The sequence below is a fragment of the Rhinatrema bivittatum genome, chromosome 4, assembly GCF_901001135.1.
Source record: "Rhinatrema bivittatum chromosome 4, aRhiBiv1.1, whole genome shotgun sequence".
Lineage (NCBI taxonomy): Eukaryota > Metazoa > Chordata > Amphibia > Gymnophiona > Rhinatrematidae > Rhinatrema > Rhinatrema bivittatum.
In genome coordinates, this window is record NC_042618.1 from 260642338 (window position 1) to 260666344 (window position 24007).

A 24007-nucleotide genomic window follows, 5' to 3' on the forward strand; every position below is an offset into this window, starting at 1 on the left:
GAGGAGAGAAACATCTTGAGAAGAAGGAGCAGGGATGTAAGGATTTGGAGTCTCCGGTTTGGCTCAATACAGCCCCCACACCGACATCAGAAGCATCGACCTCTACGATGAATGGCTTGTCGGGGTCTGGATGATGCAGGCATGGTTCGGTAGAAAAGGCAGTCTTTAAATCCTCGAATGCGGAAATGGCCTCCACAGACCATTTAGAAGCGTTGGCCCCTTTCCGGGTCATTGCAGTTAAGAGCACAGTTAAAGAATAGTTCTTTATAAAGCTTCTATAGTAATTAGTGAACCCCAAAAATCGTCTCAGGGCCTTCAGGCTGGGACCAATTTTTAATACTCTCTAATTTTTGGAGATCCATCTGGAAGTCATCTTTAGCCACAATATAGCCAAGAAAAGGCACAGAGTCCTTATGGAATTCGCACTTGGATAGCTTGGTGTAGAGCCGATGTTCTCAAAGCCTTCGTAGTACTTGTTTGATGTCCTCTAGATGAGTAGACAGGTCCTGAGAAAATATCAGGATGTCATCTAGGTACATTACGACACTCTCGTACAACAGGTCGCGCAAGAAGTCGTTCATCATGTTCTGGAACACAGCAGGTGCATTGCACAGGCCAAAGGGCATTACTAAGTACTCAAAAGACCATCTTGAGTGTTGAAGGCTGTTTTCCATTCTTCTCCACTGCGAATGCGAACTAAGTTATAGGCTCCCTTCAGGTCAAGTTTCGAGAATATCTTGGCACCTTGAAGCCGGTCAAACAGCTCTGAGATTAAAGGCAGGGGATATCGGTCTTTGATCTTGTTCAGTCCTCGATAGTCAATACAAGGACGTAAGGTACCGTCCTTCTTCCCCACAAAGAAGAAGCCTGAGCCGGCTGGAGACTTTGATGGTCTAATGAATCCTTTCTGTAAATTCTCCTCAATGTACTCGGACATAGCCTTATTCTCTATTACAGAGAGTGGATAGACACGTCCTTTAGGAGGTTCAGTGTTCGGTTTCAGCCTTATGGCACAGTCGTAAGATCTGTGTGGAGGAAGGATGTCAGCAGCTTCTTTGGAGAACACATCAGCGAATGATACGTATTGAGGCGGCAGTCCTGGCATCACTGGAGTTGTAGGTATGCAGAGGACAGGAGAAACCTCCTTAAGGCAATTGCCATGACAACCTGGGCCCCAGCAGGAGAGTTCCAAGGTGGCCCAGTCGAATTGAGGCTGATGCAACTGCAACCAGGGTAACCCCAGAACGATAGGGTGCATGGCCTTCTCTAACATAAAGAAGGAAATTGACTCAGTATGGAGGGCTCCGGTGCAGAGAGTTACCGGTTCAGTGCGACGGGTCACATCACCCGGCAAAGGCTCTCCATGAATAGATGATAAGAGCAGTGGAACCTTCAAAGTGACGAGGGGAATCCTCAAATGTTCCACTAGGCGTTGAAGTATAAAGTTGCCTCCTGCCCCTGAATCCACCAGGGCAAGAGTTTGAATTTCGGACGGTCCGCAGATCAGGGAGACTGGGAGAGTGGAGGAGAGGGCGTAGTAAGGCCTAAGAACAGTCCTCCTGCAGGACTTAGGCCCGTCCGTTTTCCGGACGAATTGGGCATGTTGGGACATCGTGACCAGCTTGTCCACAGTACGTACACAGGCCATGTCTTTTCCGAAGTCTTCTCTCTTTTGAAGTCAGGTGACTACGACCAAGTTGCATCGGTTCCTCTCCACTGGTGACAGGTATTGCTGGAACCATCTGGAGTGCAGGATTAGCACGAACCTCCTTCTGAACTGGTCCTTTACTAGGCTTGAGTTCTTTCACCTTATCACGAAGCCGGTGGTCAATTCTAGTAGCCAAAGCCACTAGTTCATCCAGCGAGTCAGGTGTCTCGCGAGCGGCCAGCTCATCTTTCAAGTGAGTATCCAGACCTCTGAAGAAAAGGGTTTTCAGACATTTGGAATCCCAGCATAATTCCATAGCAAGAGTCTTGAACTCTATTGCAAAATCAGCCAGTGGTCAGTTGCCTTGCTTCAGGTCCATCAGAGCAGAACCAGCAACAGTCACTCGAGCAGGATCATCAAAAACAGATTTAAACAAATCCAAAAATCCATCAATATCCTGCAAAATTGGATCCTTACATTCCCATAGCGTTGAGGCCCAAGACAAGGCCCTTCCATCAAGATAAAATAGAAGATAAGTAGTCTTGGCGTAGGCTGTGGGGAAGTGAGAAGGCTGTAATGCAAAATGCATGCAGCACTGATTTAGGAAACCTCTAGTTCTTTGAATCTCTCCAGAGAAACGAACTGGAGCAGCCAGAGGTATCATAGTCTTTACAGTTACTTCAGGTAACTGACCTTCATTACTGGAAGCAGCTCTTTGATTCTTCTGTGCGTGCAGCTGATGGAACGCAGAAGTGAGTTTCTCCAATGCTGTTCAGCAATGTTGTTCAGCAATGCGCAGGGCCAGGCCGGGAATGGCCTGCAGGGCATTGAGCTGTGCCGGATCCCTGGAGTTAGCAATCTGTTGTAGTTCATGAAGTTTGGGTGGACCCTTGGACACTGTGGCAGCTGACCACGCCCACAGGGGGAAGTCCCTTGAGGGGCCACAGGTCAGGCTCAGCTCTAGAAACACAAACACAGATAGTTCTTTATTTAGACAGTTTGAGAAACCACCAGAGGTGGCAGTATTGAGTAGAAGATATAGCCCGACTGGGCTAGTATTCCCCAGGGCGCTGGAACAGTGGTTCCTCCGGTAGCAGTGCTGCAGTGGAGAGAACTGAGATAGTGAGTACAACAGACATTCACAGAGTCCCAAATATGGAGAAGCCCCGAGATAGGGAGAGCTGGCCCTCGAGGAGAGAGTACCAGATCCCTGGAGGCAGAGAAACTTGTTGGCAAAGTACTCACACAGCAGTTCCACGTAGGAGATGGCACTGGCGCTGGAACGGAGGCAGGCCTTCGAGGAGCGAGTACCTGTTTCCATGGAAACAGCTCTTAGGAGTGGATGATAGTAGTACTCACTGATGGTGTCTGTAGCGAATTCTTCCAAGTAGAAGAGGAGATAGATGCAGGCAGCGGGTCAGGGAACATGGGTCCTCGAGGAGCGAGTACCGGTTACCTGATAGCGACCTGAAAGAAGCAAAGAGTAGGGATGTGAATCGTTTTTTGACGATTTAAAATATCGTCCGATATATTTTAAATCGTCAAAAATCGTTAGGGCCACGATACAATACCAATTCCCCCGATTTATCGTCAAAAAATCGTAAATCGGGGGAAGGAGTAGGGCAGGAAAACCGGCACACTAAAACCCCCTAAAACCCACCCCCGACCCTTTAAATTAAATCCCCCACCCAAATGCCTTAAATTACCCTGGGGTCCAGCGGCGGTCCATAGCTAAATCGGGGGAAGGGGGAGGGCAGGAAAACCGGCACACTAAATCCCCCTAAAACCCACCCCCGACCCTTTAAATTAAATCCCCCCCCAAATGCCTTAAAGTACCCTGGGGTCCAGCGGCGGTCCGAAATGGGCCGAAAACCGGCACACTAAATCCCCCTAAAACCCACCCCCGACCCTTTAAATTAAATCCCCCCCTCCCGAACCCCCCCAAATGCCTTAAAGTACCCTGGGGTCCAGCGGCGGTCCGAAACGGGCTCCTGCTGTTGAAGCGTGTTGTCTTCAGCCGGCGCCATTTTGCAAAATGGCCGCCGCAAAATGGCGGCGGCCATAGGCCAACACGATTCGACCGCAGGAGGTCGCTTCCGGACCCCCGCTGGATTTTTGGCAAGTCTTGTGGGGGTCAGGAGGCCCCCCCCAAGCTGGCCAAAAGTCTCTGGGGGTCCAGCGGGCGTCCGGGAGCGATCTCCTGCCGCGAATCGTTTTCCGTATGGATAATGGCGCCGGCAGGAGATCGACTGCAGGAGGTCGTTCAGCGAGGGTTACCTCGCTGAACGACCTCCTGCAGACAACACGCTTCAACAGCAGGAGCCCGTTTCGGACCGCCGCTGGACCCCAGGGTACTTTAAGGCATTTGGGGGGGTTCGGGAGGGGGGGGATTTAATTTAAAGGGTCGGGGGTGGGTTTTAGGGGGATTTAGTGTGCCGGTTTTCGGCCCCTTTTTGGACCGCCGCTGGACCCCAGGGTACTTTAAGGCATTTGGGGGGGGATTTAATTTAAAGGGTCGGGGGTGGGTTTTAGGGGGATTTAGTGTGCCGGTTTTCCTGCCCTCCCCCTTCCCCCGATTTAGCTATGGACTGCCACTGGACCCCAGGGTAATTTAAGGCATTTGGGTGGGGGATTTAATTTAAAGGGTCGGGGGTGGGTTTTAGGGGGTTTTAGTGTGCCGGTTCACGATTTTAACGATTTTCACGATATTCTAAACACCCAAACGGCAACGATACGATTCCCTCCCAGCCGAAATCGATCGTTAAGACGATCGAGGACACGATTCACATCTCTAGCAAAGAGGCCTCCCGAGGAGCGGGTACCCCGTTAGCAGAAAGAGTCCAATGGAAGTTGGAAGGCAGAGTAGCTGGGTACGGAGAGCGAATCTCAATCGAAAGATCACCCTTGCTAACTCAATGGCTAGCAATAAACAGTAGACTTAAATATCCAGGCAGCGTGATGTCATCACAGGGGGACGCCCCTGAGGAACGAGTCAATGAAGAAATAAGAATAAGGGCCGCGTGGCATGCGTCCTAAGGTACCTGAAGAACATAGCGGGAGGCAGCGCCCAAGCCGGTCCGGGGACGTCGGAGAGGATGGCAAGCGGATGCCACGGCAGCCAGGCGTCCATCATGAGCAGGAGGAGCCACAAGAAAGGAAAGGTAGGCAGAGTGACGCCTTCAGGAAGTGACGGTCGCAACAATCCCTTAGGTGCCGTAGAAGGGGCAATAACTGGTCCCAGCGCATGCCTGGTTTTCCCATCCATGTGACAACCCACCCGCGAGGCGCCAAACCCAAATATGACCCGTTCGCTCGTTTCTATGCTCTCTTAGCGTGGCAAATCTGTAAAATAGAATTAAGACCTGTGGTTAGTGGTACTTTGTCTATACAATCGGATGTACAAATTTACTGTCTCTGATTGCCATCGTCCTATTCTCTGTATGGTGGTGGTTTGAAGTCCTGCTTGCGTGGAGCTTGTAGCCACACCAATTCTAAAGGACTGCAACGTAAATTGTGTTATGTCCAGTCCCATTTTCACCACTGCCACTCTGAGCACTGTGGCACATTGATAACGTTAATGGGGTTCTGTGCACGCCCCCACTGGGTGAACTGCTAAATATTTTTCCGTATTGCAGATCAGGCAGGTGTCGCTTGCCTTGATCCACTTCAACAACAGTGTTGCCCCTTTTCCGGTCTGATCTGTTTTTGACTTCTATATCGTAATGCTGAGAGTTTCTGGGGTCCAGGATAAATTCCTTAGAAGTATGCCATTGGTGCCTGGGTCACTCTTATTTTCAGTGACCAACTCGCTCCGAAGAATGCAATTGAAACTGCAAGTTGAAATAAGTATGTTTTGAACTCTGATGAACAAATGGATGCTAACAGCACCCACATGGTCCTCAACACGTCGTGAGTAATAGGATGTCTTATCGATGATTGGTCCCACCTTCCTTGACCATCCGGCCAGCATCCTCTTCAGCAGAAAGGACTTGGTGGGATCACCCCATCCGTGCACCTTCAGAAAGAATGCCAAGCCTGCCAGGTACTTAACCATGGAGCTTCGGGATGCCCCATTCTCTTTTACCATAGAGACTAACTTCACAATCAGGTTGTCTGTGACTGGGCCTTGACTCCACCCATGCTCCTTTAGGAATTTGGTCATGTGATCATAGCTTCGACAGTATGCCATGTGGCAGGGGCGATGGATCGCCAGACTAATTTGAAGGTGGTTGCAGACGAATCCTCCATAGATATGCTGACACGGGTGATCCCACTTCATCCGCCATGGGTACTTGCTTGCGAAACAAATCCCACTTAGCAAGAGATAGGGCATCAGCAAAATAGATCCATACCCCCAGAACATGCCTGGCTCTTACCGCCATATTGCTTTGCAACGCGGCTAATACCACTTCCCTAAGGAGATGAACAACCTTTGGGTACTTCACCAATTGCGAGTTCAATTCTTGGATGACCGCTTGGTTATTGCACCAGAATATTACATGCTTGTTTTTGAGTCTGTCGTGCCATAATACTAGGGCTACCCATATAAGGAAAAGTTCCAGAAATGTTATGTTCTATGTCACTCCGATGTCGATCCACTCCACCAGCTACGGCTTGGCGCACCACGGCAAAATACACTGAAACCCCAATCACCTGATGCATCTGTGTGAATGTCCAGATCTTTGCTAGATAGCGGGGGTCCTTGCAGAATGGAGATGCCATTGAAATTCTTCAGGAATGATCCCCAGATGTTAAAATCTGCGCGGTTCGCCCTTGACACTCTTAAGAAGTGATATGGTCATTGTATACCTGCTGTGGCTGCTGTCAGTCTTCTCATAAAAGCTCTTCCCATGGGAATTATCCGACATGCAAAATTCAATGTTCCCAAGATGGACTGCGCTGCTTGTAACATGATCTTCTTCGCCATCGCTGCCTGCTGGATCATTGTGCATAGTTTTTCCACTTTTTCTCTTGGGAGCCTAGAGACCATTTTGATTGAAGCCAGCTCAATGCTGAGGAAGGAGATGATCATTGTCAGACCTTGTGTTTTGCTGTGGGTCAAAGGAATGCCGAATTCTTCAGCAATGGCTTGGAATTCACTGAGCAAACATGCACAGGTGTCTGAGCCTCTTGGACCAACAAACAGAAAGTCTTCCAAATAATGAATGATATTACTTGAGTTTGCCTTTTGTGCCATCACCTAATGTAGTAAGGAGCTAAATAACTCAAAATATGCACATGAGACCGAGCATCCCATTGGCATGCATTTGTCGAAGTAATATTGATTCCTGAAGGTAAAACCCAATAATGGGAAGCTCTTAGGATGGACTGGAAGAAGTCTGAAGGCTGATTCTATGTCCGATTTTGCCATTAGGGCACCTGAGCCTCATATATCCTGAGTAGCGCAACTGCCAAGTCGAAGGAAGCATACTGAACGTAACACTCCTCTGGGGGTAGCTGGTTGTCAACAGATGCTCCTGGCGGATATGAGAGATTCTGGATGAGGCGGAATTCGCCCTTCTCTTTCTTGGGGATCACCGCCAGTGGTGAGAGGTACATTTTTGGAAAAGGTTGCTGTGGAAATGGACCTGCCATCCATCCGAGTGCCAGCTCGATATCCAGTTTTGCCTGCACAGTGCCAGCGTGTCGTACTGCAGATGTTGCATTGCGGGTATAATTTTTCCTTCCAGCTGGCCTTGGAATGGAATGGTAAACCCATCACAAAAGCCTTGTAAGATCCTTTGTGCATTCTTGCGATTGGGGTAACGTTCAAGCTATGAGATCATCGCCTCCAAGGTGATGGGTGATGGTGGCTTGCCAAATTGCTGAGTCTTATCATGCTTTAGGGATGTGAATCGTGTCCTCGATCGTCTTAACGATCGATTTCGGCTGGGAGGGGGAGGGAATCGTATTGTTGCCGTTTGGGGGGGTAAAATATCGTGAAAAATCGTTAAAAATCGTTAAAAATCGAAAAATCGAAAAATCGAAAAACCGGCACATTAAAACCCCCTAAAACCCACCCCCGACCCTTTAAATTAAATCCCCCACCCTCCCGAACCCCATCCCTCGCCGGAACATCGTTAAAAATCGAAAAATCGAAAAACCGGCACACTAAAACCCCCTAAAACCCACCCCCGACCCTTTAAATTAAATCCCCCACCCTCCCGAACCCCCCCCCAAATAACTTAAATAACCTGCGGGTCCAGCGGCGGTCCGGAACGGGCTCCTGCTCCTCAATCTTGTCGTCTTCAGCCGGCGCCATTTTCCAAAATGGCGCCGAAAAATGGCGGCGGCCATAGACGAAAAAGATTGGACGGCAGGAGGTCCTTCCGGACCCCCGCTGGACTTTTGGCAAGTCTCGTGGGGGTCAGGAGGCCCCCCACAAGCTGGCCAAAAGTTCCTGGAGGTCCAGCGGGGGTCAGGGAGCGATTTCCCGCCGCGAATCGTTTTCGTACGGAAAATGGCGCCGGCCATACGCGTATGGCCGGCGCCATTTTCCGTACGGAAAATGGCGCCGGCAGGAGATCGACTGCAGGAGGTCGTTCAGCGAGGCGCCGGAACCCTCGCTGAACGACCTCCTGCAGTCGATCTCCTGCCGGCGCCATTTTCCGTACGAAAACGATTCGCGGCGGGAAATCGCTCCCTGACCCCCGCTGGACCTCCAGGAACTTTTGGCCAGCTTGTGGGGGGCCTCCTGACCCCCACGAGACTTGCCAAAAGTCCAGCGGGGGTCCGGCAGGACCTCCTGCCGTCCAATCTTTTTCGTCTATGGCCGCCGCCATTTTTCGGCGCCATTTTGGAAAATGGCGCCGGCTGAAGACGACAAGATTCAGGAGCAGGAGCCCGTTCCGGACCGCTGCCGTTCCGGACCGCCGCTGGACCCGCAGGTTATTTAAGTTATTTGGGGGGGGGGTTCGGGAGGGTGGGGGATTTAATTTAAAGGGTCGGGGGTGGGTTTTAGGGGGTTTTAGTGTGCCGGCTCACGATTCTAACGATTTATAACGATAAATCGTTAGAATCTGTATTGTATTGTGTTCCATAACGGTTTAAGACGATATTCAAATTATCGGACGATAATTTTAATCGTTCTAAAACGATTCACATCCCTATCATGCTTTACCATTACTCCCGGTTGCTGGTTTCTTGGAACACATCGTTACTGGATACGGGGCTGCACATGCTGAACAAATGTGTTTGAACTTGCAGTCCTGGAATATGCAAATTGCCTTGTTGTACCTCCAGCATGTGTTATCCTGGGCCTGTGCTGACCTGGCTGGCTGCCTGGTGGGAGACGACCTCCTCGCGGTCCTTGAACATGCTCCTGCATCACTGGCTTTTCGCGTCATCTGTTTTACCCACAGATTGACCTCCTGAGTTCCCCATGACATGAAATGATTTTCCTCCATCTGGTCACTGAATTTTTCATCGTAATTTAACCAGGCCCAACCTTCATGTTCTTGATAAGCTTCAATTATATTTTCTGCGTAGCTTAGCATGGGGCCATATTGTGAAGAGTCCCGATGTCCCACCATGCTTGTCATGTATAGGAAAGCTTGAATCTAATTCTCGATATTTCTGTGCACTCTCTTTCTTTCTCTTGTGGCACTGTCCCGTCCTTCAATTTCCTTTTATTGTCTGTCCTTTGCTGTCCTTGCAAAATGGTAAATATGTCGATGTAGACCCGCTTTCGTATCTTCCTGCGTAATGTTCTGGGCACGCTTTCCCACAGTTCAGATAAGGTGGTCTGTAGGGATGTGCACCTTTTTTTGACGGATGAAAATATCGTACGATATTTTCTAATCCGTCAAGTATGACTTGTGAGGAGAGATTGAGGAATCTAGATGTGTACACCCTGGAGGAGGGGAGGAGCAGGGGTGATATGTTTCAAACTTTCAGATACTTGAAAGGTTTTAATGATCCAAAGACAACGACGAACCTTTTCCATTGCAAAAAAATCAGCAGAACCAGGGGTCACGATTTAAAACTCCAAGGAGGAAGACTCAGAACCAATGTCAGGAAATATTTCTTCACAGAGAGGGTGGTGGATGCCTGGAACGCCCTTCCGGAGGAAGTGGTGAAGACCAAAACTGTGAAGGATTTCAAAGGGGCGTGGGATAAATACTGTGGATCCATAAAGTCTAGAGGATGTGTATGAAGAGAAGAGGCACGGGGGTGGCTTGCTTGCAGGAAAGATGGCTACTACCTGGAGATTAATATCCTTATACAATAAACATACACACAGTTAATGTGACTCCAACAATCCTCTATGCTTCAACGGCAAGAGGAAATGTGGAAAGAAGGATTTGCATCCTCAAAAAAGCAGGGGAGTAGCTTGCTTGTTAAGGCGGTTACTACCCCAAACCAAAAATGCCTGATACTTCATCTTCAATGCAGATCCAGCATAGCTCTCTGCTTCAACGGCAGGGAGAATGAAGAAAAGACAATTTATATTCAGACAACAACCAACAAGGAATGAATTACATAGCCTGGGTAAACAAATAAGCATGGGTGTAGCTTGCTTATTACGGCGATTACTACCCCGAATCAATTAAATCTGATACTTCACTTGGAATACATATCCAGCGCAGTTCACTGCTTCAACTGAGGGGGGAATGATGTAAAGAGGATATATATTCAGACAACCAACAAGGATTGAATTGCACAGGCAGGGTAAACAAGCATGGTAGTAGCTTTCTTATTACGGCGGTTACTACCCCAAACCAATTAGTTACTTCACTTAGATGCAGCTTCAGCACTGCTCTCTACATCAATGGTGGGGGTGGAAGGGAATTGGAACAAAAAGTTACCAATAAGGGCCCTGACTTCAGCGGTCAGAGTAACAGATAAGTATGAAAACAAATAGGTGTGAAAGCTTGCTGGGCAGACTGGATGGGCCGTTTGGTCTTCTTCTGCCGTCACTTCTATGTTTCTATGTTATATGTTTCTATGACCCCAAAAACGATAGGAAAACCCCACAAAATTTTCATGAGGTTTTCTTATCATTTTTTTTTGGGGGGGGGGGGGCAAGAAAGGGCACAAAGAAAAAAGAACCCCAAACCCACCCCGACCCTTTACATCTAATTATTTAGAATCCCCCACCCTCCTGACCCCCAAAACTTTCCTAAAGTACCTGGTGGTCCAGCGGGGGTCCCTGGAGTGATCTCCCTGCTCTCGTGCAGTTGGCTGCCACTAATCAAAATGGCGCCGATGGCCCTTGCCCTTACCATGTGACAGGGGCTATTGGTGCCATTGGCCGGCCCCTATCACATGGTAGGAGCAATGGATGGCCTGTGCCATTTTTTAAGATGTTTTGTGGCCTGTTGGCCTTCTGGCCTATTCTCTTTTATATCCTACCTCGGGGCCTTCAGGCCTAATCTGTCTGTTCCAAGCCTTGCTGCCTTCGAGCTTCTGTGTTTCCCTTGTCTGCCTTGCTTAAGTCCTGCCCTAGTCTACCTAGTTTGTCTTGTGTTCTCTGTTCCAGTATCCAGTCTTGCTTGTATCAGAGTCCTGTCTGCCTTGTCCCATCCAGTACCAAGCCTTGCCTTCGATGCCTTGTTTGGTCTTCCACCTAGCCAGCCAGCCCCCCCCCCCCCCCCCCCCCCAAGTTGAGTTCTTGGTTTCTGGAGGCCAGTAGGTCTCTGCAATGGCAGTACATCATAGTGGTGAGTCCACACAAGCAAGACTTGGACAAGACAGGCTGGAAACAAGGCTTGGACAAGGCAAGCAAGGCTGGGCAGGCTGGAGAAGACAGGTAAGGCTGGGCAGGCTTGGCAGGCTGGACAAGGCAGGCAAGGCAAAGCTTGGTAGGCTGGACAAGGCTGGGCAAGCTAGACAAGGCAAGGCTTGGTACTGGATACGACATGGGTGAGACAAGGCAAGAACAGGACTCTGGTACAAGCAAGACTGGATACTGGAACAGAGAGGACAAGACAAATAAGGTAGACTAAGGAAGGACTTAAGCAAGGCAGACAAGGGAAACACTGAACAAAACACAGAAGCTCGAAGGCAGCAAGGCTTGGAACAGACAGAACAGCCTTGCTGTCCTGTGCTACTCCCCAGATGGGTTTCCCAGACTCCAGGGCTCGTAATGAGAAGACCAATCCCCAGCTGTGACAGTGGGTATGAGATCCATAGCCCTGCCAGTGAGTCCAAACCAGTTTTTTCTACCACCATTAAGAGTAGTAATGTTTCTGCCCTAGTAACTCAATATGTGCCCACATTGAGTTTTGCCTGCCCTGTTTGTCAAGCTCAGAGTCCTTCCACCTAATCTAAGTACACCCACTTTATTTTTAAACCCTGATAGGTAGAAATGCCAAAAATGTCAGTTTGCTACTCCTTACTATTCACAAACATGCTCTGCTTATAAGTTCCTGAAGACAAACACTACAGTCTACTGAAAAACCTCCCAGCACAGTTTTTTTTCAAAGTCCATATCTCTTGAAAATGCAGGTTACTTAAAAACTCCCAGTACAGGTTTTTTTTCAAAGCACAGATCTTTTGAAAACCACAGTTTGCCAAGCTACTTCTAAATACACAGCTAATTTAAACTGCACAATTAATTCTGCCATGTTGAAATCATTTTACTTTTCCAGGTAAAGAATTTAAATTATCTTGTGATTCCAGGTTAACACTCCTGGGACAAGTGAAAGCTCTGCTTAATCCAGTTCTGTCCCCATAGGTAGAAGCCATGAGGCAAATACAGCTAATTAATCCTGCCTCTAGAACACAGAAAATCACATCCGGTGGCAGCCACTTGTTAACGAGCTCCACACTGACAGCTAAGAAGAATTAGCTTGCACTTTTTCCCTGTCTGTCATTTTAGAATCCAGCTCAGACACTAAAACTCTTCCTGTTGCACAAAGTCCATGCCAGCCTGCTGTTCTGTCTCCAGGTATCTCCAGCGCTTCTTGTCAGCCAGTGAGGGAAGTGAGAACACTGTTCAAGCCTCTGGTTCAACAGAAGTGTGATTCAGCAGCCATGGCTCTACCTCAGCCTCTGGAGAACTGAAGTCCAGATAATCCACTCCAGAAAGAACCTGCAGCCACAATCTTATCCTTGTGGGAGCCTGCCTTTACCCCTCTGCCAATCTTGAGGGACTCCAGGACAGCTGTGCCACTGTAGAAGGAGCTCAGTCTGGCCATGCCGCTCCAGGAGGAGCCCCAGTTTGCCATGCCAGTGGTTCAACTTTCCACTTACCCTATGACGGTGGTCCAGTCAAGGGATCCTGAGCCAGAGCTCTCACACCACTTAATGAATATCTTTTCAATATATCTGGTTATGTGGCAAGTTATTGGGCCATACGCAACCAAATAACTAATAAGCCTAATCAACCATATTTGAGTATTACCAGTTAGGTTTTAAAGTTATTCAGTTACCTGTAGACAGATAAGTTTAGGCGAGTATATTCAATGAAATATTTATCCTGCTAAATATCTGGGACAAGTTATCTGGGTAACTTTAGATGGATAATGTTTCCATTCACCAGCTTTCTGAATATTGACCTCATAATTTAAATAGACACCTTTGTTCAAAGCAGATCACAACATTGCTCAGACACAGTTAGCATATAAATTCTATACATTTGTGTTAGTGTGTAGGCTAATAGCAAATGCACTACTGATGCTACAGTTTTCTCTGGTTCTTAGCCTGAATCCCTTAAACCAAAGTTCTTTTTATGTCAGCACAGGGTTCATTCTTATACAGTAGGGCTAACAGAAACGGTATGCAGGTTATCTTCACTTTGAAGATTCAAATGTAAACTACATCCTCCATAAGGGCATGAAGCAGGGATACTTCAAGGCAGAACAAGTTCACAGTACTCCTAATGGATCCAGCCAGGGTCAGAATATCCATATTCACTTTAGAAGATACGTAAATTTGGTTAAAAGGTCAGAATATCCAGATTTACTTCAAGAATCATTGATCTCCTTATCCAGGTTCCACACAGCAAGGTCATGCAGCCTTCAAGATGCCAGGCACAAGGAAGTATTCCCAGAGATCTGCTATTGAAAACTAGGGCCCAATCCAGTTCCTTCTGGATTTGGCCTCTGGTCCCTGCCTCAGATCCAATGCTAGATCTCGTTCCTAAGATAACATACCTTTGCCAAAACTATTCAATAGCTCAGAGGGGCAGAGTTCCAATCTCTGAGCTAAGTAGCTGCTATATTAAGATCACCTCTAGAAGTTTAGTAGGCGCATTTAACAGTATTTTACATTTGAACAAAATGTTTTAGAAAATTAATGCTAAAAAATGTTTTCTATGAGTTTTAGTATATAGGCCCCTAAGAGACCTATCTAAAATAATATTAATGGGTTAGCATGAATTAAATGACTTCCATAGGTAAAAATTCATGTTAATGGCAACACACACTTTGGTGTTACCATTAATGAATAAAAGGATTTCTGTGAAAAAAAGCAATGAACTTTGTGGCATGCAAATGCATGCAAAGCAGTTAATTATTATTCCATTAGGTTAATGTAAATTTCCAGTAATGCAAAAATGTAACTAAATCACTTAAAGCCTAGTTATGTTTTTTATGTAGCCTCTGATGTCTAAAGCAATTCCCCAATAGGGCCTGTGATCTCAGCCCTTCCAGCCCCACAACTGTAAGAATCCCCTTAGGCAGCCCAATCTTCTCACTTTCCCCCTTCCAAGGCCCTTCCAACAGCCCGATTCTCCAACTTACCCAGACATTAGACCCTTCCCAAGAATACAGCCCACATCAGGCTTTGTGTTACTGGCAGTGGTAACACTTTCTGGTTTTAATGCTAGATTTACTAAAGACTTACCCTTTAATACCCAATTTTAATGCATTTCAGTAAACAGACCCTTAAGTCTTGATATAAATTCAAGATCTGTTATAGAATTTCCCTTGTTCACAATTAGGTCAGTGTAATAAGATGCACTCGACAGAGCACAGTTTTACCCACAGTTGTGTGCATTGTTTTTGTATGCAAAACTTACTCCCAGTGCAGCAAGATGTTTTGCACACAAAAATATGCCTACAGGATAACGCCCTTTCAGAAAAAGGTAATGATAGCATTAGCTGTTAACTCCCCAATGCTAGAAATTTTACTCCTGGCCACTGATGCCTGATGCTAATGTGAGTCTATTGGGCTTTGTGAATTAGTGGTGCTAGGTTGCTGCCCTTTGGATTTATGTGCACAAAAGATGTCTTCCCTTCCCCTCCCTCTCTCTTTTAATGATTTTTACAGTGCAATAATGGAGGAAAGTCTTTCCTTCTCTTTCCCCCTCCAAATAGTTCAGCCCTCACAGGGCTGCATCTCCTTCCCTCATCCCCTCATTATTGGTGGCAGCTTCCTCCCAAAAAGAGCTGCTTTTATGGATAGGGAATCCCCACTCCTCATTGCATCTTCCAGGAGGTAGCTGCCTGCAATGTTTTATATAGGAAGGAAGGAACATGTAGTCCCACAGAGGTTTGAGTGATGTGTTCTCTCCCTCGCTCTTTCCTCTTCTGCCTCATGATTTATGCACACAAAACAAGCATAAATCATATTTTGTGTGCATAAAAATCTTTTATGCACATAAACGGCCGGATTTTTAATGGCCCGTGCGCGTAAAATACAGTGGTTATGCTTGCGGCCGGGCCTTGCGCTTGCCGCGCACATTTGAAAACAGGCACAGCCACGCGCGTAACCCCTGTTACGTGCACAAGAGCCTCGGCAGAGTGGCAGTCCGGGGGGCGGGGCTATTTGCCGCTGTGCCGGCATGCGCAACTTGCTCCAGCTCCTTTGCAGGAGCAACAAGAAAGTAAAAAAAAAATGGGGAGGGGGTCTAGGATAGGGATAGAGGGCAGATAGGCTAGGAGAAGGGGAAGGGAGGGTAGGGTAGGGGGGAGGGAACTGGGGAAGTCCGACGATGTGTCGCCACGCAAATTCGCAAAATTCTACCCAGCACACGCACATGGCCGCGCACGAGTTCTTTTTTAAAATCTACCCCAAAATGATTTGAGTTTATTTTTGTGTGCATTAATTTTGAATTAAAATGTGCACTTAGCCTCTGCAAAAGGCTGATCACACATTTTAACTGTTTTGTGTGCACATTTCCAAGCCAGTGTACATTTTTAACATTTGATGCATTAGAATAACATTAGTTTATTGCATTGGGATTTAAATAAATATATTTTTTAGCAAATGGGTTAGGAATCTGTGCACTGAATTTCAGCACAGAGTTTTACTGCACAGCTTACTGCATTGGGCCCAGTGGGGGCCTCCCAAGAAATCTGGCCTCCAAGAAAGACTTGCTTTCTCTAAGACTTTGTGCTTGAACAAGTTGCATTAAATGTAACATAGATATTTCTTAGGGTGCATAAGGTAACAATCACATTCAGGAAACCTCTACTTGACACATGACATATTGTCTCATTTTCCATGCTAAAACACTGCATACAGGATGCATTTCAGTGCAGCTCCCTCCCTTCAGCATTGAACAAAATAAAAAAACAAATAAACTAGATGTAAACCAATAAAATAATTAACGAGTTATACTGTTCCAGACACTCATTATCTACTGTGCAAAAAGTGGACATATTAAATGCTTATGCTAGCTTTGACCATGCATGATTTGTTTTGCTGTTTCTTGTGTTATCAAGTCTTCTCCCATAAACCATAAAGATAATGAACAGTATCATTAATAAACCTTTTAGATAATGTAGATACATATATTTCACATGCATACTTTTTAGAACACCTTGAAATTGAGAAAGTGATAGTTATAGAAGGCAAACTGGTTTACTCACTAGTAATACCAAGGATTTCGTTATAACATTCGAAGGTCAGCAAAGGCTCTGGGAGCTCTCTAAGGAAAGTCTTGAGAATAACAGCAGGAATGTGGATATTTCCATACTCATCAAAATTCACTGGCTTCCCTAGATAAAAGTGAATATTTGCTTAGCTATATACTAGAATACATTTCTACAGCTGCTGAAAGAAGGGTTCATTTCACTGTAGAGAAAAAAAAAATTGTCCATATCCTTGTCATTGTTTTTACTGCACTTTTATTAAAATGGCAGAAAGAAATTTAGTTCATAAAAGCATTTTATAAAATGACTTCAGAAACATTTCACAAATTGTATAAAATTGTATTTCATTCTCTTTTATAGTCATGGAAAACCATTATAGGCAAAAGGATGCTACAGTGCACAGGGTAATGTTTAATGAACTACAACAATCTACAGAGTGACCAAGCGATGCATATTTGTGGAAAATAATATACCATTTTTGATTTGGATCTAGTAACTGATTAGCTGCTGCAGGTCTTATGCATTTCAGCTTTGAAACATAGAAACATAGAAACATAGAAATGACGGCAGAAGAAGACCAAATGGCCCATCTAGTCTGCCCAGCAAGCTTCACACATATTTTCTCTCATACTTATCTGTTTCTCTTAGCTCTTGGTTCTATTTCCCTTCCATCCCCACCTTTAATGTAGAGAGCAGTGATGGAGCTGCATCCAAGTGAAATATCTAGCTTGATTAGTTTGGGGTAGTAGCCGCCGCAATAAGCAAGCTGCACCCATGCTTATTTGTTTTACCCAGACTATGTTATTAGCCCTTATTGGTTGTTTTTCTTCTCCCCTGCCGTTGAAGCAGGGAGCTATGCTGGATATGCGTGACGTATAAGTCTTCTCCCATGCCGTTGAAGCAGAGAGCCATGCTGGATGTGCATCGAAAGTGAAGTATCAGGCCCATTTGGTTTGGGGTAGTAACCGCCGTAACAAGCCAGCTACTCCCCGCTTTGTGTGTGCGAACCCTCTTTTCTTCTCCCCTGCCGTTGAATCAGAGAACTATGCTGTATATGCATTGAAAGTGAAGTATCAGGCTTATTTGATTTGGGGTAGTAACCGCCGTAACAAGCCAGCTACTCCCCTCTTTGTGAGTGTGAATCCTTTTTTCCACATTTCCTCTTGCTGTTGAAGCTTAGAGCGATGTTGGAGTCAAGCCTGTGTATGTTTATTTAATAAGGGTATTGACTCCAGGCAGTAGCCATCATTCTGGCGAGTCACCCACTCTTCATTGGCAGCCTCTTGACTTTATGGATCCACAGTGTTTATCCCATGCCCCTTTGAAGTCCTTCACAGTTCTGGTCTTCACCACATCCTCCGGAAGGGCATTCCAGGCATCCACCACCCTCTCCGTGAAGAAATACTTCCTGACATTGGTTCTGAATCTTCCTCCCTGGAGCTTCAAATCGTGACCCCTGGTTCTGCTGATTTTTTTCCTTAGGAAAAGGTTTGTCGTTGTCTTTTGATCATTAACACCTTTCAAGTATCTGAAAGTCTGTATCATATCACCTCTGCTCCTCCTTTCCTCCAGGGTGTACATATTTAGATTCTTCAATCTCTCCTCGTACGTCATCCGATGAAGATCCTCCACCTTCCTGGTCGCCCTTCTCTGTACCGCCTCCATCTTGTCTTTGTCTTTTTGAAGGTACGGTCTCCAGAACTGAACACAGTACTCCAGGTGAGGCCTCACCAAGGACCTGTACAAGGGAATAATCACTTCCCTTTTCTTACTCGATATTCTTCTCTATGCAGCCCAGCATTCTTCTGGCTTTAGCTATCGCCTTGTCGCATTGTTTCGCCGACTTCAGATCATTAGACACCATCACCCCAAGGTCCCTCTCCTGCTCCGTGCACATCAGCCTTTCCCCCCCCATCGAATACAGTTCATTTGGATTTCCACTCCCCATATGCATGACTTTGCACTTCTTGGCATTGAATCTCAGCTGCCATATCTTCGACCACTCTTCCAGTTTCCTTAGATCCCGTCTCATTCTCTCCACTCCTTCCGGCGTGTCCACTCTGTTGCAGATCTTAGTGTCATCCGCAAAAAGACAAACCTTACCTTCTATCCCGTCCGCAATGTCGCTCACAAAGATATTGAACAGGACCGGTCCCAACACCGATCCTTGTGGTACACCACTTAAAACCGCTCTCTCTTCAGAGAAGGTTCCATTTACCATCACACATTGTCTTCTGTCCGTCAACCAATTTGCAATCCAGGTCACCACCTCGGCACTCACTCCCAAGCTTCTCGTTTTATTCACCAGTCTCCTGTGCGGAACCGTATCAAAAGCTTAGCTGAAATCCAAGTATATGATATCGAGCGCTCTTCCTCTATCCAATTCCTTGGTTACCCAGTCAAAAAAGTCAATCAGATTTGTCTGACAGGATCTTCCTCTGGTGAATCCATGCTGCCTCTGGTCCATCAATTCTCTGGACTGTAGATAGTTCACTATTCTCTCTTTCAACAGTGACTCCATTACTTTTCCCACCACTGAAGTGAGGCTAACCGGTCTGTAGTTACCAGCCTCCTCTCTGTTCCCACTCTTGTGAAGCGGGACCACCACCGCTCTTCTCCAATCACTCGGCACCACTCCCGTTTCTAGGGATCTATTGAACAGGTCGCACAGCGGTCCCGCCAGCACATCTCTGAGCTCCCTCAATATCCTTGGATGAATCCCATCAGGCCCCATGGCTTTGTCCACTTTCAGATTCTTTAGCTCTTCCCATACATTATCTACTGTAAATGGATTTTCCTCTGTTCCGCTTCCCTCCAGTTTCTTGTTGTGTAGAGATGGTCCTTCTCCAGGGTCTTCTTTAGTGAACACAGAGCTGAAGTATTCGTTTAATATTTCTGCCATTTCTTCGTCTCCCTCCACACATTGATCATTTCCACCTTTCAATTTCACTATACCACTTTGGACCTTTCTCTTTTCGCTGATGTATCTGAAAAATGTTTTGTCACCATATTTTATCTCCTTGGCAATCCTCTCTTCTGCTTGACTTTTTGCCAACTTGATTAATTTCTTTGTCTCCCTCAGTTGATACAAATATTCTTCTTTGTGCTCCTTCCTTTGGGATCTTTTGTATTTCTTGTATGCAGTTCTTTTAGCTTTAATTTTGTCAGCCACCTCCTTTGAGAACCAGATAGGTTTCATTTTTCTTTTGCTTTTCTTTACATTTCTAACATATAGAGCAGTTGCCTTGGCGATTGCTCCTTTTAGATTGGTCCACTGTTGATCCACATCTCTCTCATTTTCCCATCCATTTAGTTCTTCCTCTAGGTACTTCCCCATTTCCTCAAAGTCTGTGTTTTTGAACTGTAAAACTCTGGTCTTTGTGCTCCTTTTCCATATTCTTTTAGTGATATTAAACCATACCGTTTGATGATCACTGGTGCTGAGGTGGGCGCCCACCTTGACATCAGAGACGATTTCTCCATTATTGAGCACTAAGTCGAGAATAGTTCCTTCTCTCGTGGGTTCCAATACCATTTGTTTGAACAAAGATACTTGCATGGCATCCAGTATTGCTCTACTGTTTTTAGATTCTGCAGATGGGATTTTCCAGTCTACATCTGGCATATTAAAGTCACCAATGATCACCACTTCCCCTTTCTTACCTATCTTATGGATGTCTTCAACCAGATCTCTGTCCAGCTCTTCCTTTTGGTTTGGAGGCCTGTAAACCACTCCAATATAAATGGATGCTCCATCATCTGTTTTTAGGTCTACCCATAGTGCTTCTTCCTTGCCCCAACTTCCTTGCAGCTCAGCTTTGATATCAAATCAGTGATTCATTAGAGTATTCAAAATATCTGTCCTTTTTTTCAGGGTGCTGCACTACATCTTAAGTTCCTCTGACATTTATGTTGCAAATGTCTTTAAGATTAACTAATTATACGAAAGACATTGATAGTAGTTAAAGTGAATACAGCATCAATAGGGGCTTTTTGCAGTCTGAGCAGTTTGTAGCAGTACAAGAAGGCAGGCTTACCCAGATTATAGAGTTTCTGGATCTCTTTGATCATTTGAATGCTGGGCGACCTCCGGAACAAGCCTTCGGTCTGAAGTCCTACAAAAAAAAAAAAAAAAAAATTCTCTGCTAAAGGTCACTGATGCTCATTCATTGGTTTGATTACCACTACATATTTTGTTGGTGGGCGAACATTAAACATGTAAGTTGCACCAGTTTTCAAAAGCGATTTATACAGATAAGTCCTCTTTAAAAATTATCCTATCAAATTTACCTGAACATGGTTATAACTGCTATTATGTACTCAGAAATGTTTTCAGGAAAATGAATGTGAATACTTTTGGAAGTGCAAAAATCTGCATGTAAGTCCAAACACCTACACAACACCACCACAAGAAACACCTTCGCACAATCCAGGTAAACTTGCGTGTGAACAGGCAGAATGAACACAAATTTACTGGCATTATTGGGCAGGCAATTTTGTAAAATGTTATTTTTGCAGGTAAAGCACTGTTTTATCCATCAAAATATATTTCAAGTATTGCCTTCCCTATAGATCCAGTTCCATTATTAGTTCACTCATTGGGATTCTATATAGGCTATTGATTAGTTCCTCTGCCTTTGGGAAGACATGGTACAGAACACAAACCATACAGTGCATTCATAGCCAGACATATATTATTGTACTACAAATTATTTGAAAATTCTTTACTTTGTTAAAGAGCTTTCCTGCTGTTCTATTTAAATAATCTTCCTGCATAGCATGTGGTTGTGAAAACACATTTTGAAAGTATAAAGAAATCTACATCATCAAAATCCCATCTTCAAAGATGGAACAAACAGCTACACTGCTGAGAATGATGTTTCTTTGCTTGTTTATTTTTTATGTATAGTATGAAGGTAAAAATTAAGTTTAGGAAAATAAACCATGATGTTATTAATTATATTAATTTGACTATTAGTGTCAAAAATATGTTTGAACAATCTGCATCATAGAAAAATGGGAAGGATATGTAAATAGGGCTGCCAACTGGCTCCAGATTTTCAGGACAGGTTGATGCAGTCCTGGTTTTACCCCACTGCATGCTCGGACTTACTCTGATTTCCCTATTATATTCCCTAAGAAAAGCAAAACTATAAGTACCTGCATGCAGGGAGTAAAACCAGGACTGGATCAATCTGTCCTGAAAATCTGGAGCCGGTTGGCAACCCTATATGTAAACAGAAATAAATATGTAGTCCACTGCTTGGCCACTAGTGTGAACCAACAGTGTAATGGATTGGGCGTTAGGGTTGCCAACCGGCTCCAGATTTTCAGGACAGTTTGATATGGGCCTGGTTTTACTGTTAGGTTGACTGACGAGAATGTGGACCCCTTGCCCGAGGCGGAGTTGGCGCAACCTGAGAGGGCGAGCCCTCACAGGTCCCCACCATCAGGAGGTAGGGCCGGGCGGTTGCAGGGGCCGGCTGGAGCTTCGCCAATACCAACCCCGTTCCCTGCGGGTTGAGCCTTTGGGTGCGGGGGCCAGCTGGCTTTAGGTGGGCCCCTGTGAACACGACGAGGTAGTAGCCGGGAGATCCGTATTTTGAAAAAAATGTATTTTAAACACTTTTGATGATTATATTTTAATGTTTAACATTTATGTTGTCTTTTGTAAAAATGAAAGATTTTGACGTATGATAAGTATTCTTGCTTGAATTTGCTCAAGTATTAAGCTAAATTTATACATGTGTTCATTTCTTTCCATTTTGAAGTAATATATATATATATACAGAGAAAAAACAATCCAAAAGGAGTGGGGAAAAAAGCACCTATGAAATTACAATGTGATCATTTACTACAATTCTTTATTCAAATCTAATTACATGTACAAAAGTGAACAAATATAAACTGCTTAATTCCAACACAAAATTGTTCTAACATTCCCATCTACAGCATTGAATATATGTTTTGTAGTTAAACAATGGTAAACCTAACAACATGGGATGGCTGATCTCCACTCAGCCACCAAAGAGCGAGCCTTCTCGACAGCGGTGCCAACCATTTGGAATGCTATACCCTCTGACCTCAGACAACAGCCCTGTCTACTGACTTTTAGAAAAAAACTGAAGACTTGGCTATTCCAACAAGCCTTCCCTTAATCCAGGACCTCCCCAGCTACAGGCACACTCCAAGGCCCTCTAGTCATCGCACCCCCTTTACCGCTACTGTAAATATTGTTGTATTGATATTGTTTAGTTCCGAGTTTCCTCTGACACTGGCTCCTCTTCTTCCCAGTCTGAGTACCCCTGTTTTATTGTAACTTTCGCTTTCTCCTTGGTTATGTTAATGTTATTTCCCCAGGTTCCATGTAAACCGATATGATATGATCTGTATCATGAATGTCGGTATAGAAAAGCACTAAAATAAATAAATAAATAAATCTAAAATGCTGCTAATCAATGACTGCCACAAACTGAAAAAGCAAATATACAAAAGTGTTAACAAAGCGTTTATACAAATGAATTAAAATGTATTACATCACACATAATTGTAGTATACTAACAGAGAATCACATATAGTTATGATTAGCTGACAAAAACAGCTCTAGAGAACGGTGTTCCTTTGGGTTTCCAAATCATCAGGATCTATTCCCCCTGAGGAAGCCAGGTTGGTGAAACAAGGGCCTTGTTGGGCATTATAACAGCATCATCGGCGTAGATATAGTGGGATGGACCAAGGTCAGCAAGTAGGTGACAAAGAGGGAGCATATATATGTTAAATAAATTTGCAGAGAGATATGAGCCCTGTGGAATGCCCGTATTAAGATTATTTTGTCTGATATAGCCATACTAGGTCAGACCAAGGGTCCATCAAGCCCAGCATCCTGTTTCCAAAAGTGGCCAATCCAGGCCATTAGAACCTGGCAAGTACACAAAAACTAAGGGCCTCATTTTCTAAAGTATCGCAGGCCTGCAATACTTAAGATGAGGGGCGGGGGGTCGAAACGGGGGGAGGGCCTGCGCTAGCCAGCAGCGATCGCACCATTGTGGTGTGATCGCTGCCGGTTTCGCACCCAATAGCGCCACCAAAGGAGGTGTAGCTACTGGGAGTGAAAGCTGCCACGAAAAGGCACTTACCGTTTCGCTGTCTGCAGTGTTGGCGCAGAGTCGGCCCCGGTGACGCCCCGACTCCTCCTCTTCTGGGGCCGACTCCGCCCCGACTCCACCCCCATCCTGGTATTGCACGCGATAAGGGACTTTTTGCGTGTGAAAGGTCCCTTATAGTGTGCAAGTGGCGTGGAAAATGAGGCCCTAAGTCTTTCCCATGCTATTGATGCTAGTAATAGCAGTGGCTATTTTCTAAGCCAACTTAATTAATAGCAGGTAATGGACTTCTCCTCCAAGAACTTATCCAATCCTTTTTTAAACAGATCCCTGAGGCACTCCACTGCCCACTGCCCACTCCCCTCTCCCCTCCACTGAGAAAATTGTCCATTTAATCCTACTCTCTGTTTCCTGTCTTTTAGCAGTTTGTAATCCACGAAAGGACATCGCCACCTATCCTATGACTTTTTACTTTTCCTAAAAGCCTCTCCTGA

The 24007-nt window shown here is 45.4% G+C and overlaps 1 protein-coding gene across 7 annotated transcripts in view; it reads right to left on the minus strand.

Annotated features, from left to right (window-relative positions):
* Positions 1 to 24007, minus strand: part of ARHGAP8 (Rho GTPase activating protein 8) — a 347233-nt gene that overhangs the window by 63200 nt on the left and 260026 nt on the right. For 6 of the 7 annotated variants that reach the window (XM_029600083.1, XM_029600080.1, XM_029600084.1 and 3 more), the window contains 2 exons: positions 20448 to 20525; positions 16408 to 16536 (listed from right to left, as the gene is read on the minus strand). In XM_029600083.1, coding sequence (XP_029455943.1) covers positions 16408 to 16536; positions 20448 to 20525 — 207 coding nt within the window. The remainder of the gene's footprint in view (positions 1 to 16407; positions 16537 to 20447; positions 20526 to 24007) is intronic. The other variant, XM_029600082.1, reaches the window with a different exon arrangement.